Here is a 14,376-nt window from a genome sequence, read left to right as displayed (position 1 = left end):
AGAACCATCACATCCATGGGCTGCCTCCTGCACACCCCCTCCTGGGGATCAAACCTGCCCTGCCCTGGGATCTCACCAGCGATCTCTTGGTGCATGGAACAATGGACTCCATCTACTGAACTGCACTGGCTGGGCCTATGTCTTTGTTTTAAATAGGAAGAAACTGAGAGGCTTGCAGTTGACTTCCCTAACTTTTTATAAACTTGGGTTAATAGCGTGATCATACCTCAACCAGTTAGTGGTAAACTAGTGACTCTGATGAGGTTACTATAATCATTTTTAAAAATATATATATTTTATTGGTTTTTTACAGAGAGAAAGGGAGAGGAATAGAGAGCTAGAAACATTGATGAGAAACATCGACCAGCTGCCTCCTGCACACCCCCCCACCAGGGATGTGCCCGCAACCAATGTACATGCCCTTGACCGGAATCGAACCTGGGACCCCCTCAGTCCGCAGACCGACGCTCTATCCACTGAACCAAACCGGTTTTGGCTATTCATTTTTTTTTTTGAAGTTAGGGAGATAATACCACCTTCTTTGTGTATCAGGACAGCGAATTTCCCAATGGAGTCGTGGTTCTCCAGCAGGAATGAATACTAAGGTAGAGAGCCAGAAATATTTACTTCAGAGATTCATTGGAGTTTTGAGCAGAAGAGGAACAAGGTTAGATTTCATGAGGGCCCTCTGATTATGGTAGGAATCAGGGATCACCAACCTTTTTCTGCAAAGGGCCTGATTTTAGTCCATGTGCTCTGACAAATCTACTCAAGTCTGCCATTGCAGTGCGAGAGCATTCCCAGAGAATCTGTGCGTAGGCACGGCTGTGTTCCAGGGAGACTTTATTTTAAAACTAGTTGGCAGCTGGTATTTGGCCTGTGTACCTTAGTTTACTAACCCCTCAGGTAGAGAATAGATGGAAGGGAACCATATAAAAAGCCTGGGAGACAAAGGGCACTTGACAGGAGCAAAATAAAGCAGAGACAGTAGAGAGGTCAAGTTCATATGATTGTGGTGATGATTACAGGGAAAGAGTTAGTCGGGAGAGAGAATTCTAAGGTGCTTCATACATTTCTGGGTAGTGCACTGGCATTTACAGTAGATTGGACACGAAGAATAGGACTTCATCTGATGAGCAAAAATGAGCAATGGTTCAACAGGAAAGACCAGTACTTTCCATACAGGTTGACTTTAATGGAATATCTATGGATATCCCCACATTTTGGAGACAATTTCTTTTACTACTTAACTTAACCTATCAACAACTGCCTTCAATTGGTGAGCCGTGATTTTAGTTCAATAAGATATAAAAAAGATTAGGAATAAAAAAGAACTCTGTAATCATTAGAACACTCGTTTAGTATACCATCTATGATCATTACTGTTCTTTCGGAGTTATCCCAGGTACTTGATTGATTCACAACAGTTGTATAAAGGAATTAAACCTTGTTTAGTTGGAGAAAATGATCAGTGTGATGTCTTCATTTCCTTTATAGAAACTTTGATACTATAGAACATGTTGTCAGTCATTAGGATTCTGTATTTCCTATTGTGACTAAATAGGAATGTTGCTTATTTTACATTATTTTCTGATATCAATGTTTGATTTATCCCTTTCATATCCTTATTCCAATAGTTGTAGATCTACAGAAAAATCGAAAAGAAGCATGGACCAAAACAAACTCAGTGACAGGTATTCTGTGAAATAAACTTCTGTAATGTAATCATGTCTAATGCATCAACCCAAATAATATTTCCACATACTGCCATTTCATTAGAGGTTCCTAAACCCACCCCTAGGTCTGCTTATTCACTAGAAAACTTCACAGGACTCAGCACATCGTTGTGCTCATACCTGATATTTATGACAGTGAAAAGACTGCAGGAAAAACTAGCAAAGAGTAAAGGTGTGTGTGACAAAGTATGGAGGAGAGCAGGCACAACCTTTCAAGAGCCCTCTCCCTGTGGAGTTACCAGGATGTGCTTAGATATTCCAGTGTCAAGTTCTGACAACTCATGTGAAATACGTTATCTACCCGTCTTGTTAGACTCAGTGAGAGGTTTTTAAAGCATCTTCCCATAGCATGTACCAGAATTCTAGATTCCCAGAAGGAAAGCCAGTGTTCAGAACGAACCCCATTGATTGGACAAGGTGTTTAGACACACGGGGCCACTCTTACCAGTTAGGGAAAGGTGGAAAGCCTCCCCAGATTCAGGTTTTCAGACACCCACGGAAGGGTAGCCATATAAGCAGGACTTTCTGAGGATAGCAGTCTTAGGCCTGCTGCATGAAATGTCTCTGCACAGCAGGTACAGCCCTGACTGACTGTTTGGCCTTGATCTGAACGTTTAAGAGCAAGTAGTAGTTAACATAACATGGTACCGGTTTCAGTTGCATCATACATAATTGCTTGCAATGAGGGTTACTTTTGTGACTCTTGGTGGGTATTTCACAGATATTTTTTACTAGAACATATTAGGCCATTAAAAACTCCTTTTTTTTAACCCAATTAATGTTTCAAGATAATTTTTAGATGAACTCATCATAATGATTCCTGATTTAAAATTAGAAGAAAAAGTGTCTTTTAATTATAAGGATGATTCAGTTGTGATTTATATTGTACTAAATCCCTGTTTATAAATACAACACACGGTATTCAATCATATTTATCAGTTATTTTCTTGCACTAGTATACATTTAAAGGTATTAGCTTTATTGATGTCTTTTCACATCTTTCACTCCATTGCAGGGATAATAGCCATTTCCTATACTGGGGTCTTATCTTAAATTCCAAGGTTACTATATTTTGAAAATTGCATTAATATGTTGATATGTGTTAAACGCAGATGCAGGGAATGCCTTATTTTGAACAAAAATTAATAAGCCATATTTTAGAGCAGTTTTAGGTGCAGAGTAAAATTGAGTGGAAAGCATAGAGCAGGGGTCCTCAAACTTTTTAAACAGGGGCCAGCTCACTGTCCCTCAGACTGTTGAAGGGCTGGACTATAGTTTAAAAGAAACTATGAACACATTCCTATGCACACTGCACATATCTTATTTTGAAGTAAAAAAATAAAACGGCAAAAACACCCGCATCTGGCCCGCAGGCTGTAGTTTGAGGACGCCTGGTATAGAGAGTACCCATAAACCACCCAAATGCAAACATACACAGCCTTATTCATTTTTTTGTTAATTAGTTTATTTTTATTGATTTTAGAGAGAAGGGGATAAAGAGACATAGATAGAAACATCAACTATGAGATAGAATTATTGATAGGTTGCCTCCTTACACCCCACACTGGGTATTGAGTCCACCCAGGCATGTGACTCTACTGGGTATCGAACCATAGATAGATGTTCAACAGCTGAGCCACACAGTCCTGGTGCCTTGCTCATTTTTGACCTCCAGTAACAGTGAAGTATATTTATTATAATGATGAATGTGCACTGACTCATCATTATCAACCAAAGTCCTTAGTTTACAGTAAGGTTCACTCTTGGTGTTGTACATGCTATGGATTGTGACAAATGCATGAAAGCACATAGCCACCATTAGAATGTAGAATCATACCATACTAGTAGCCCTGCATATGAATCCATGCGTGAGTAGCTTGCCTCAGCTGGCCATCCTGCCCACCAAGGCTGGTAGCTCTATGCTGCATGTAATTGCTGCCCCCCCCTTGTAGCTCTCTGCCCACTGCCCTGCCCTCCTATAGCTCTCCGCTGCTTGTAGATTGGCCGTGATGTTAAGGCGTCCTGGCTAATTTGCACATTCCTCTATTATTTATTATACTAGAGTCCCGGTGCATGAAATTTGTGCATGGGGGGGGGGGAGTTGTCCCTCAGCCCAGCCTGCACCCTCTCTAATCTAGGACCCCTCAAAGGATGTCCCACTGCCTGTTTAGGACCAATCCCGGTAGGATAGGGCCTAAGCGGACAGTCGGACATCCCTCTCACAACCCAGGACTGCTGGCTCCCAACTGCTCGCCTGCCTGCCTTCCTGATTGCCCCTAAATGTTTCTACCTGCCAGCCTGATCACCCCCTAACCACTCCCCTGCCAGCCTGATTGAAGCCTAACTGCTCCCCTGCCAGCCTGTTTGCCCCTAACTACCCTCCCCTGCAGGCCTGGTAACCCCTAACTGCCCTCCCCTGCAGCCCTGGTTGCCCCCAACTTCCCTCCCCTATAGGATTGATTGCCCACAACTGCCCTCCCTTGCAGATCTGGTCCCTCCCAGCTGACCTCTCCTGCTGGCCATCTTGTGGTGGCCATCTTGTGTCCACATGGGGACAGCCATCTTTGACCACATGGGGGCAGCCATCTTGTGTGTTGGAGTGATGGTCAATTTGCATATTACTCTTATATTATATAGGATAGAGGCCTGGTGCACGGATATGGAGGTCAATATACTTCACTGTTATGGGTGGGGGCCAGCTGGTTTTTTCTGAAGGGTGTCCTGGATCAGGGTGGGGTTCCCTTGGGGCGTGCGGCAGCCTGGGTGAGGGGCCTGTGGTAATTTGCAGGCTGGTCACACCCCCCAGTGATCCAAGTGGAGGCCCTGGTATCTGGGATTTATTTATCTTCTATAATTGAAACTTTGTAGCCTTGAGCAGAGCCAAGCCTCCTGCTTGCTCTGTGGCCACAGCCATTTTTGTTGGGGTTTATTTATCTTCTATAATTGAAACTTTGTAGTCTTGTGTGGAGGAAGCTTGGCTTCCTCCATTGCTGGGAGCAACTCAAGCCTCCTGTTCTCTCCAGCTCCGTGGCTGCCGCCATTTTTGTTGGGATTTATTTATCTTCTATAATTGAAACTTTGTAACCTTGAGTGGAGGCCTAGGCTGGTCAGGGTGTGCTGAAAGCTTGGCTTCCTTCATTTCTGGGGAAACCCAAGCCTCCTGCTCGCTCTGTGGCTGCATCCATCTTGGTTGGGTTAATTTGCAAATTCGCTTCTGATTGGCTGGTGGGCGTGGCTTGTGGGTATAGCAGAGTTATGGCCAATTTGCATATTACTCTTTTATTAGATAGGATTGGAAATGGAACCAGAATTAATTGGTTTCCTATATTTCACTGTGCTGCAAAGTGTATTGCCTTGCGACAAAGTTTTCTTATGATAGGAGTGTTTCATCCTGGACCAGCTAGTCTGTACCTATTAGTAAGAGCTGGAGAATTTGTATTGTGTTACGTCAAAATAAGTATACTCTCCTCTAACTGCTCTTAATGGAAGAAGCCAGAAAATTCATGCTATTTAAGATTGGCATGGTTAGTCTATAATTTTGTTTCCACTAACAATAACATTATCTGTCAGTCTGATGGAGTTTGGTTAGGATTATTGTTCTTTGCACATAGCAGTGCACAGGCAAGTATCAAATTTTGATAGATCCTATTTTCTTTCTTTTTTTTTAGTTTTATATGTTTAAAAAGAGAAAGTAAATGTTCTCAATGCATTAATGGCCTACCAATAATATTCACTCTAGTATAGTCTTCAGGTGTGGTCCCAAAGTTATACTTTCTAACAATGCATTAATTCAGTACTTTTAAAGTCCTGTATTCTTATTGTTTTAAAATGTATTTTACTTTTTTTAAAAAATAGTGATTGATGTCTCTAAAGAAGACTCTTTAAGCAGGTAGGATTTTATGGATTTTTCAAAATTATAGCTCACTAAGAAAATGCAGAGAAAAGAAACTAATATTTCTAGAGTGCTCTACTGTGGGCTATACCCTATACTATGTAATTAACCTGTGTTATATGGTCATCACAATAGCTTGCTAAAGTAGCTATGCTATTTTAGCCTACTTTAAAAATATTTTTTATTGAGCTTTTTTACAGAGAGGAAGGGAGAGGGATAGAGAGTTAGACACATTGATGAGAAAGAAACTTTGATCAGCTGCCTCCTACACACCCCCCAACCGGAGATGTGCCCACAACCAAGGTCCATGCCCTTGACTGGAATCAAACCTGGGACCCTTCAGTCCGAAGGCTGACGCTCTATCCACTGAGCCAAACCTGTTAGGGCGTAGCTTACCTTTTATTAATGAGGCAACTGTGCTTCAGGGAGCTGGATGAATTGACCCATGATTCAATAGTTAGCAAGGGCTGAGCCATGATTTGGCTGTCATCCAGCTTGGCTCCCAAATTATTCTGTTGTCCCTCAATATACACAGATAAGTTCCTGTGCACCTCTGCCATGGAGATAAAGAGGCAAATCAGAGCAACTCAGAAAGTCAAATCTGATTGTATGTTAACTCTGATTTAGAGTTTTCCTAAGAGGACCAGTGAGTCTAAGCATTTATCTTACTCTCCTTGACAAATGTAGTGGTAAATAGGACCTTGTTTTTCCCACCAAAGCTTCTAGGGCCCATCCCAGTTAGCTCTGGCCACAGAACCAAGTTTTACCTAAGCAAGGCCTCATTAGACAAGTGTTTTTAGTAAAATGATATGAATTCTTCCTGAAACCAATTGTTTATCTCTTAGTTAAGAATATCTGTATAGGTTATGTTATGTTAATTATATTCAGCATCTAATTAGAGGATATTTATTATAGATTTCTCTATTTGCTGACGTCCCAGTCTCGTTTTCCCCTCAGGGTGGTATCTCTGCCAAGTTGTATGAAGTTTTGTCTTTTTTCCTAGAGTCCTTTTTTCGTCTACCTTCACTTTTCCCGATTTCTGTAGGACCAGATGTTCTGTTGCCAGTATTCAGAAGAAAATGATAATAAATATTTAAAGAGCCCATCCTGGGACTCAATAAAACTTTCTTCTCTCTTTTTCTTGGTGTTTTTTTCATTGTGTTATTTTTTCCCCACGTTCACCAGCTCTGGTGTTCTTCATTTTTCTGTAGACAGAATCAAAGGCAGGTAGAATTGCAGGAGTTTAAGGAAGCCTAGCAATTACGAATCAAACCACCCTTTAGTACTGCACCTGTGTTTAACACACTGGCCAAGTGGTGAATCTTCCTTTAAATCTTCCCCTGTGTCAGATTAGTGACCTCAGCATAGTTTCTTATCTGTTAGAGGACTTTCAATTAGCAATACCCAAGGAGCTAAGAGGTGGCCTTTTTCCTCCTTCATTTTAGCCTTGGAGGTAATTTACACCGATGGACACTTCATCATGTAAATGGTCAACCCTAGACAGACAAACAGGGTATTTATTAACTTGGGGAGTATATCAAGTTAGCTGTAAAACAGTTGTATAACTTACCAATTTAAAGTGTATGGTATAATTGAAGGTTTAACATTAGTGCTGATATTATCTGAAATATTCAAAGAATTTACTATATTTGGAAAATATTTTTATGTTAATATTAAGAAAGTAATATTACTTATCACCATTTTTTTTGTGCACAGAAAGCAACAACTAACTTCTGACTATAAAGAAGAAAAGGGACCCCAAAAATCTGAAAGCTGCACTCCTGGTAAGATTTCTGATAATGAATTCTTCTTGGTGCTCCTACCATAGATGAAGTAAAAGTAGGGACTTTTTATAATGATGTCTCAGTAGTCTTTCAGTATGCATTGTTGTGTGAGAGCAGTCCTAGAGAATCTGTAAGTGAGTAGGCACGGCTGTCTTCCAGTGAGACTATTTGCAAAACCAGATGGCAGCTTGTATTGGCCTGTGGGCCCTAGGTTGCTGACCCCTCCTGTAGAGAATAGATGGAAGGAAACTGCATACAGGGCTTGGAAGACAAAGGAACATTTTGCCTCCTTGGATGAGCCATCAGTCCAATTTGAAAGTTTCATGCTTTCCTGGTCAAATGAGATAGGAATCTAAATTTATTCCATTGGAAATGTTGTTGATTTCTAAGCCTATGTCTTATTTCCTTTGCTTAAACAAATCTTATTCATTTAAGAAGTAACAATAATGTTGGTTGGTATTCCCCCAGGCCCCAAGAGAGCCTCTTTTTTTAAAAATATATTTTATTGCTTTTTTACAGAGAGGAAGAGAGAGGGATAGAGAGTTAGAAACATCGATGAGAGAGAAACATAGATCAGCTGCCTCTTGCACAACCCCTACTGGGGATGTGCCCACAACCAAGGTACATGCCCTTGACCGGAATCGAACCCGGGACCCTTTAGTCTGCAGGCCGATGCTCTATCCACTGAGCCAAACCGGTTTTGGCAAGAGCCATCTTTTAAGAGCTCATGTTTGACTAGGCCAGTTGACAGTGGCAAAAGAAATCAGAGAGAGTAGAGAAGTCTAGTTCGTGTGATTGTGGTGATGACTGCATGTAAAGAGCTGGCGAGGAGAGAGAAATCTAAGGTAATTCATAGGTGTCCAGGTAGTGCACTAGCATTTAGACTGGGCATAAAGAATAGAACGACCACGCTATGACCCGCACTGGTGCCAGGCCAGGCGGGTATGAAGCAATTGGTTGTGCGGCCCACCATCGCCCCACCATCACCGCACAGAGGGAGGCCCAGACCACCTGCCAGTGGGGTGATCAACCGGGGGGGGGGCTCCATGATTGCCCCAAAGAGGGAGGCCTAGGCCACCGTCTGTGGGGTGATTGATAGGAGGGCTCCACAGAACCGGGGAGCTGGGGAGGTGTGGCTGTAGACATGGGCAGCACCAGGCAAAGGAGGCAGAGGCCATGAGGCAGGCCAGGCCCTGATGCTGCCAGAGCCCCACAGGGGCTGGAGAGGCCCGGCAACCGGGGCTGCGAAGGCCTACCCTTGCATGGATTTTGTGCACTGGGCCTCTAGTATATGATCATTACTGTTCTTTTGCAGTTACCCCAGTAACTGGATTCATTCACAAACTGTTGTACAAAGGAATTAAACCTTGTTTAGTTGAAGAAAATTGTCAGTGTGATGTTTTCATTTCCTTTATAGAAACTCTGATACTATAGAACATGTTGTCAGTCATTAGAATTCTGTATTTTCTACTGTGACTAAATAGCAATGTTGCTTATTTCACATTATTTTCTGATATCAATGTTTGATTTATCCCTTTCATGTCTTTATTCCAATAGTTATAGATCTACAGAAAATTCAAAAAGGACCATGGACCGAAACAAACTCAATGATAGGTATTTGTGAAATCAACTTCTGTGTTGTAATCATGTAGAACACATCGATTCAAATAATATTTCCACTTACTGCCATTTTGTTGGAGGTTCCTAAACCCAGCCCTAGGTTTTGCTTATTCACGAGAATACTTTATAGGACTCAGCATATAGTTGTGCTCAGGCCTAAGATTTATGACAGTGAAAGCCCACAGTGAAATTAGCAAAGAGAAGAGGTGTGTGTGACAAAGCGTACAAGTGTCAAGCTTCCAAGTGTCCTCTCCCTGGCGAGTGACCTTGATGTGCTTAGTTATTCCAGTGTATAATTATGACAACATATGTGAAACATGTCATCTACCAGTCTTGTTAGACTCCATGAGAGGTTTTTATGGCATGCTAGTCACATAGTCATCTTCCCCATCGCATGTACCAAAATTATAGATTCCCATTAGGAAAGCAGGGGTCAGCACGAACCCCATCGGCTGTACAAAGCGTTTAGGCACAGGGGGCCACTCTCCTCAGTTAGGGAAAGGTGGAAAGCCTCCCCAGATCCAGATTTTCAGATACCCACGGAAGGGTAGCCATTGAAGCAGGACTTTGTAAGGATAGCAGTCTTAGGCCTGCTACATGAAATGGTTTTGCCCAGCAAGACTGACTGACCTTTTAGCCTTGACCTAAGAATGTATTTTAAGAATAAATAATACTGTAAAGTAACATGGTACTGGTTTCATTCGCATCATCCATAATTGCTTGCAATGCCGGTTATATTTGTGACGCTTTGTGAGTATTTCACAGATATTTGTACATAAATTACTAGGGCAATATTAGGCAGTTATAAGCTTTCCTTTTATCCAATTAATGCTTCAAGATAATATTTAGATCAAATCAGCATAGGTTTCTGATTTAAAATTAGAAGAAAATGTGACTTTTAAAAAATATATAGTTTTTATTGATTTTTTACAGAGAGGAAGGGAGAGGGATACAGAGCTAGAAACATCGATGAGAGAGAAACATCGACCAGCTGCCTCCTGCACACCCACTACTGGGGATGTGCCCGCAACCAAGGTACATGCCCTTGACCGGAATCAAACCTGGGACCTCTCAGTCCGTAGGCCGACGCTCTATCCACCGAGCCAAACCGGTTTCGGCAAAATGTGACTTTTAATTATATGGATTATTCAATTTTGATTTATACTGCACTAAACCCCTGTTTATAATTATGAATCAAGATATTTAATCATATTTATCAGTATTGTCTTGCCTTAGTACACAATGAAAATTATTTGCTTTATTTATTTCTTTATATGCTTCACTCAATTGTGGGGATAACACCCATATTCTGATATTTGGATATTTATCTTAATTTCCAAGGTGACTCTCTCTTGAAAATAGCATTAATATGTTGATATATGTTAATAGCAGATTCAGGAAATACATTTTTTTACATTCTTTATTTTTTAAAGTATTCCAGGAGTCTCCTTTTTCCCCTATTGACCTCTCCCCCTGTCCCCCTCCCCTAAGATCAAGTCCTCACCCCCCTACTGTCTGTGCTCATTGGTTTTGCTCATATACATGCATATAAATCCTTTGGTTGTTCTCTTACCCCCTCATCCCCCGCCTCCCCTCATAGATTGTTCAGTCTGTTCAATGCTTCCATGTCTCTGGTTCTATTTTTGCTCATCAGTTTATATTGCTCATTATATTCCACAAATGAGTGAGATCACGTGATATTTATCTTTCTCTGACTGGCTTATTTTGCTTAGCATAATGCTCTCTAGTTCCATCTGTGCTGTTGCCAATGGTAAGAATTCCTTCTTTTCTATAGCAGCATAGTATTCCATTGTATAGATGTACCACAGTTTTCTAATCCACTCATCTGCTGATGGGCACTTAGGCTGTTTCCAAATCTTAGCTATTGTAAATTGTGCTGCTATGAACATAGGGGTGCATATATCCTTTCTGATTGGTGCTTCTGTTTTTTTTGGGATATATTGCTAGAAGTGGGATCGCTGGGTCAAATGGAGTTCCATTTTTAATTTTTTGAGGAAACTCCATACTGTTCTCCACAGTGGCTACACCAGTCTGCCTTCCCACCAGCAATGCAGGAGTGTTCCTTTTTACTCAGAATTCTTGCCAGCACTTATCCTCTGTTGATTTGTTGATGATAGCCATTCTGACAGGTGTGAGATGGTACCTCATTGTTGTTTTGATTTGCATTATCTCAGATGATTAGTGACTTTGAGCATGTTTTTATAGGTCTCTTGCCCTTCTGTATGTCTTCTTTCAAAATGTGTCTATTTAGGTCCTTTGCCCATTTTCTTGATTGGATTGTTTACCTTCCTTTTGTTAAATTGTCTGAGTTCCCTGTAAATGTTGGAGATTAAACCCTTATCAGAGATAACATTGGCAAATACGTTCTCCCTTTTCTCTTTGTTTTGTTGATGGTTTCCTTTGCGGTGCAGAAGCTTTTTATTTTGATGTAGTCCATTTGTTTATTTTCTCCTTGGTTTCCATTACCCTAAGACTTGTATCAGTAAAGATATTGCTATGAAATATGTCTGATATTTTGCTGCCTTTGGAGTCTTCTAAGATTTTTATGGTTTCCCATCTTACATTTAAGCCCTTTATCCATTTTGAATTTATTTTTGTGTAGGGTGTAAGTTGGCGTCCTAGTTTCATTTTTTTTTTTTTTGCAAGCATCAAGTTTTCCAATACCATTTATTGAAGAGACTGTCTTGACTCCATTGTATGCCCTTGCCTTCTTTGTCAAATATTATTGAGAAGAATGGCTTGGGTTGATCTCTGGGTTCTCAGTTCTGTTCCATTGGTCTATGTATGTTCTTGTGCTAGGACCAGGCAGTTTTGAGAACAGTGACTTTGTAATATAGCTTGATAATCTAGTATTGTCATCCCTCCCACATTGTTCTTCTTTCTCAATATTGCTTCAGCTAATCGAGGTCTTTTTTGACCCCAGATGAATTTGTGGAGAGTTTATTCTAGGTCTTTGAAGTATGCCATTGATATTTCAATGGGGATTGCATTGAGACTCTAGATTGCTTTGGGTAGTATGGACATTTCAATGATGTTGATTCTAGCAATTCATGAACACTGTATATTTTCCATTTGTTTATGCCTTCCTCTAACTCTTTTTTCAGCATCCTGTAATTTTCTGAGTACAGGTCTTTCACCTTCTTGGTTAAATTTATTTCTCGGTATCTTACTATCTTAAATTTTTTGTTGCAATGGTAAATGGGATTTTTTAAATTTTATTATTATTAGTTTTTTTTTAGTTTCTCTTTCTGTGAGGTCATTACTGGTGTATAAAAAAGCCATAGATTTTGGGGTGTCAATTTTGTATCTTGCTACATTGCCAAATTCATTTATTAAGTCTAGTCATTTTTTGATAGAGTCTTTAGGTTTTTTGATGTACAATATCATGTCATCTGCAAATAATGACAATTTTACTTCTTCTTTTCCAATTTGGATGCCTTTTATTTCTTCTTCTTTTCTGATTGCTATGGATAGCACTTTTAGTACTATGTCAAACAGGAGTGGTGAAAGAGGGCATCCCTGTCTTGTTCCCATTCTTAGGGGAAATGGTTCTAGATTTTGCCCATTGAGTATGATGTTGTCTGTATGTTTGTCATATAAGGCTTTATTATGTTGAGGTATGACCTCTCTATTCCCATTTTCTTGAGAGTTTTTATCAGAAAAGGGTGTTTGATTTTGTTAAATGATTTTTCTATATCAATTGATATGATTATGTGATTTTTGTTTTTCAATTTGTTTATGTGATGTATCACATTTATTGATTTGTGGATATTGTACCAGCCTTGCATCCCTGGAGGAAATTCATTTTTAAAATAAAAATTAATAAGTATTTTTACTTTATCATTTTAGAAGCCTTATTTATTAGAGCAGTTTTCAGTGCACAGTAAAATTGAGTGGGAAGTATAGAGATTTCCCGTAAACCACATAAACTCAAACATGCACAACCTTGCTCATTTTTTAAATTTATTTTTATTGGTTTCAGAGAGGAAGGGACAGGGAGACAGAGATAGAAACATCAATGATAAGAGGTAATCATTGTTGTACTGTCTCTTGCATACCACAAATTGGGGATCAAGCCTACAACCGGGGCATGTGCCGCCACCGGGAATCAAACCTTGACCTCTGGTTCCTAACTGGATGCTCAACCACTGAGCCATGCAGGCCTGGTGCCTTGCTCATTACCTCCAGTAACAGTGAAGTATATATTTTTTTATAATGGATGAATAGGCATTGACTCATCATGATCAACCAAATTCTATAGTTTACATTAAATTTCACCATTGGTGTGGAACATCCTTTGGGTTTTGACAAATGTAGGATGGCACTCACCATTAAAGTATCATATAGAATCCATTCACTACCTTAAAAGTCCTCCATCTCTGCTTATTCACCCTTCCCTTCCCCTTAAACTCTGGAAACCATTGATCTTTTTTATGTCCCCCTACATTTGTCTTTTCCTGAATGTTGTATTGTTGGAATCATACGGCCTATAACTTTATGAATTTTCAAAAAATGAATTCCAAGGTAATTGGGTGTAGTTCTCCAAGATGTTCTTTGGCCTTAGAGGTCTGTTGTTCTTCATAAGCATAGGATCTGATGACATATGCCGTACTAGCTGAAAGAGAATGATTTCTATAGGCATGCATTCATCGGGCATTTTTAGAGTCCTGTACTCTGATTGTTTTAAAAATGCATTTTGCTTTTTTCTTAAATAGAGATTGATGTCTCTTCAGAAGACTCTTCAAGCAGGTAGGATTTTATGGATTTCTAAAAATGTTATGGTAACTACCGGAATGCAGAAAAAATAAACTAACATTTCTAGAGTGCTCTACTGTGGGCTAGACCCTATAATATGTAATTATCCTGTGTTATATAGTCATCACAATAGTTTTGCAAAGTAGGTGTGCTAATTAGCCTACCTTTGAGGCAACTGTGGTTCTGGAAGGTGGATGAATTGATCCATGATTCCATTGTTAGCAAGGTACTGACTGATGATTTGACTGTCAACCAACCCAACTCCCAAATTATTCTGTTGTCCCCCAACACACACTGATAAGTTCCTGGGTAGCTCAGGCAACTAGATATAAATGTGAATCCTTTCAACTCAGAAAATCAAATCTGATTGTGTGTTAAATCTGATTTAGAGTTTGCTAAGAGGTCCAGTTAGTTCTACCATTTATCTTATTATTATTGACCATTGTAGTGGTAAAAAGGACCTTGTTTTCCCCACAAAAGCTTTTAGGGCACAACTCAGTTAGCTATGGCCAAAGAACGAAAGGTTTCATCTCAGCAAGTCTTAATCAGGCAAGAGTTTTGAGGTTAA

The 14,376-nt window shown here is 40.1% G+C and overlaps 1 protein-coding gene across 1 annotated transcript in view; it reads left to right on the top strand.

Annotated features, from left to right (window-relative positions):
- Nucleotides 1–13,852, top strand: part of LOC114229813 (POTE ankyrin domain family member B-like) — a 51,154-nt gene extending 37,302 nt beyond the window's left edge. The window contains exons 9-13 of the mRNA XM_054713452.1: nucleotides 1,638–1,694; nucleotides 5,592–5,625; nucleotides 7,345–7,412; nucleotides 8,970–9,026; nucleotides 13,769–13,852. Of these exons, the coding sequence (XP_054569427.1) occupies nucleotides 1,638–1,694; nucleotides 5,592–5,625; nucleotides 7,345–7,412; nucleotides 8,970–9,026; nucleotides 13,769–13,806 (254 nt within the window). The 3' untranslated portion in view covers nucleotides 13,807–13,852. The remainder of the gene's footprint in view (nucleotides 1–1,637; nucleotides 1,695–5,591; nucleotides 5,626–7,344; nucleotides 7,413–8,969; nucleotides 9,027–13,768) is intronic.
- The last annotated feature ends 524 nt before the right edge of the window (nucleotides 13,853–14,376 follow it).

The sequence above is a fragment of the Eptesicus fuscus genome, unplaced genomic scaffold (assembly GCF_027574615.1).
Source record: "Eptesicus fuscus isolate TK198812 unplaced genomic scaffold, DD_ASM_mEF_20220401 scaffold_52, whole genome shotgun sequence".
Taxonomy (NCBI): Eukaryota; Metazoa; Chordata; class Mammalia; order Chiroptera; family Vespertilionidae; genus Eptesicus; species Eptesicus fuscus.
Note: the sequence above shows the minus strand (reverse complement) of the source record. Positions and strands in the feature narration are given on the sequence as shown.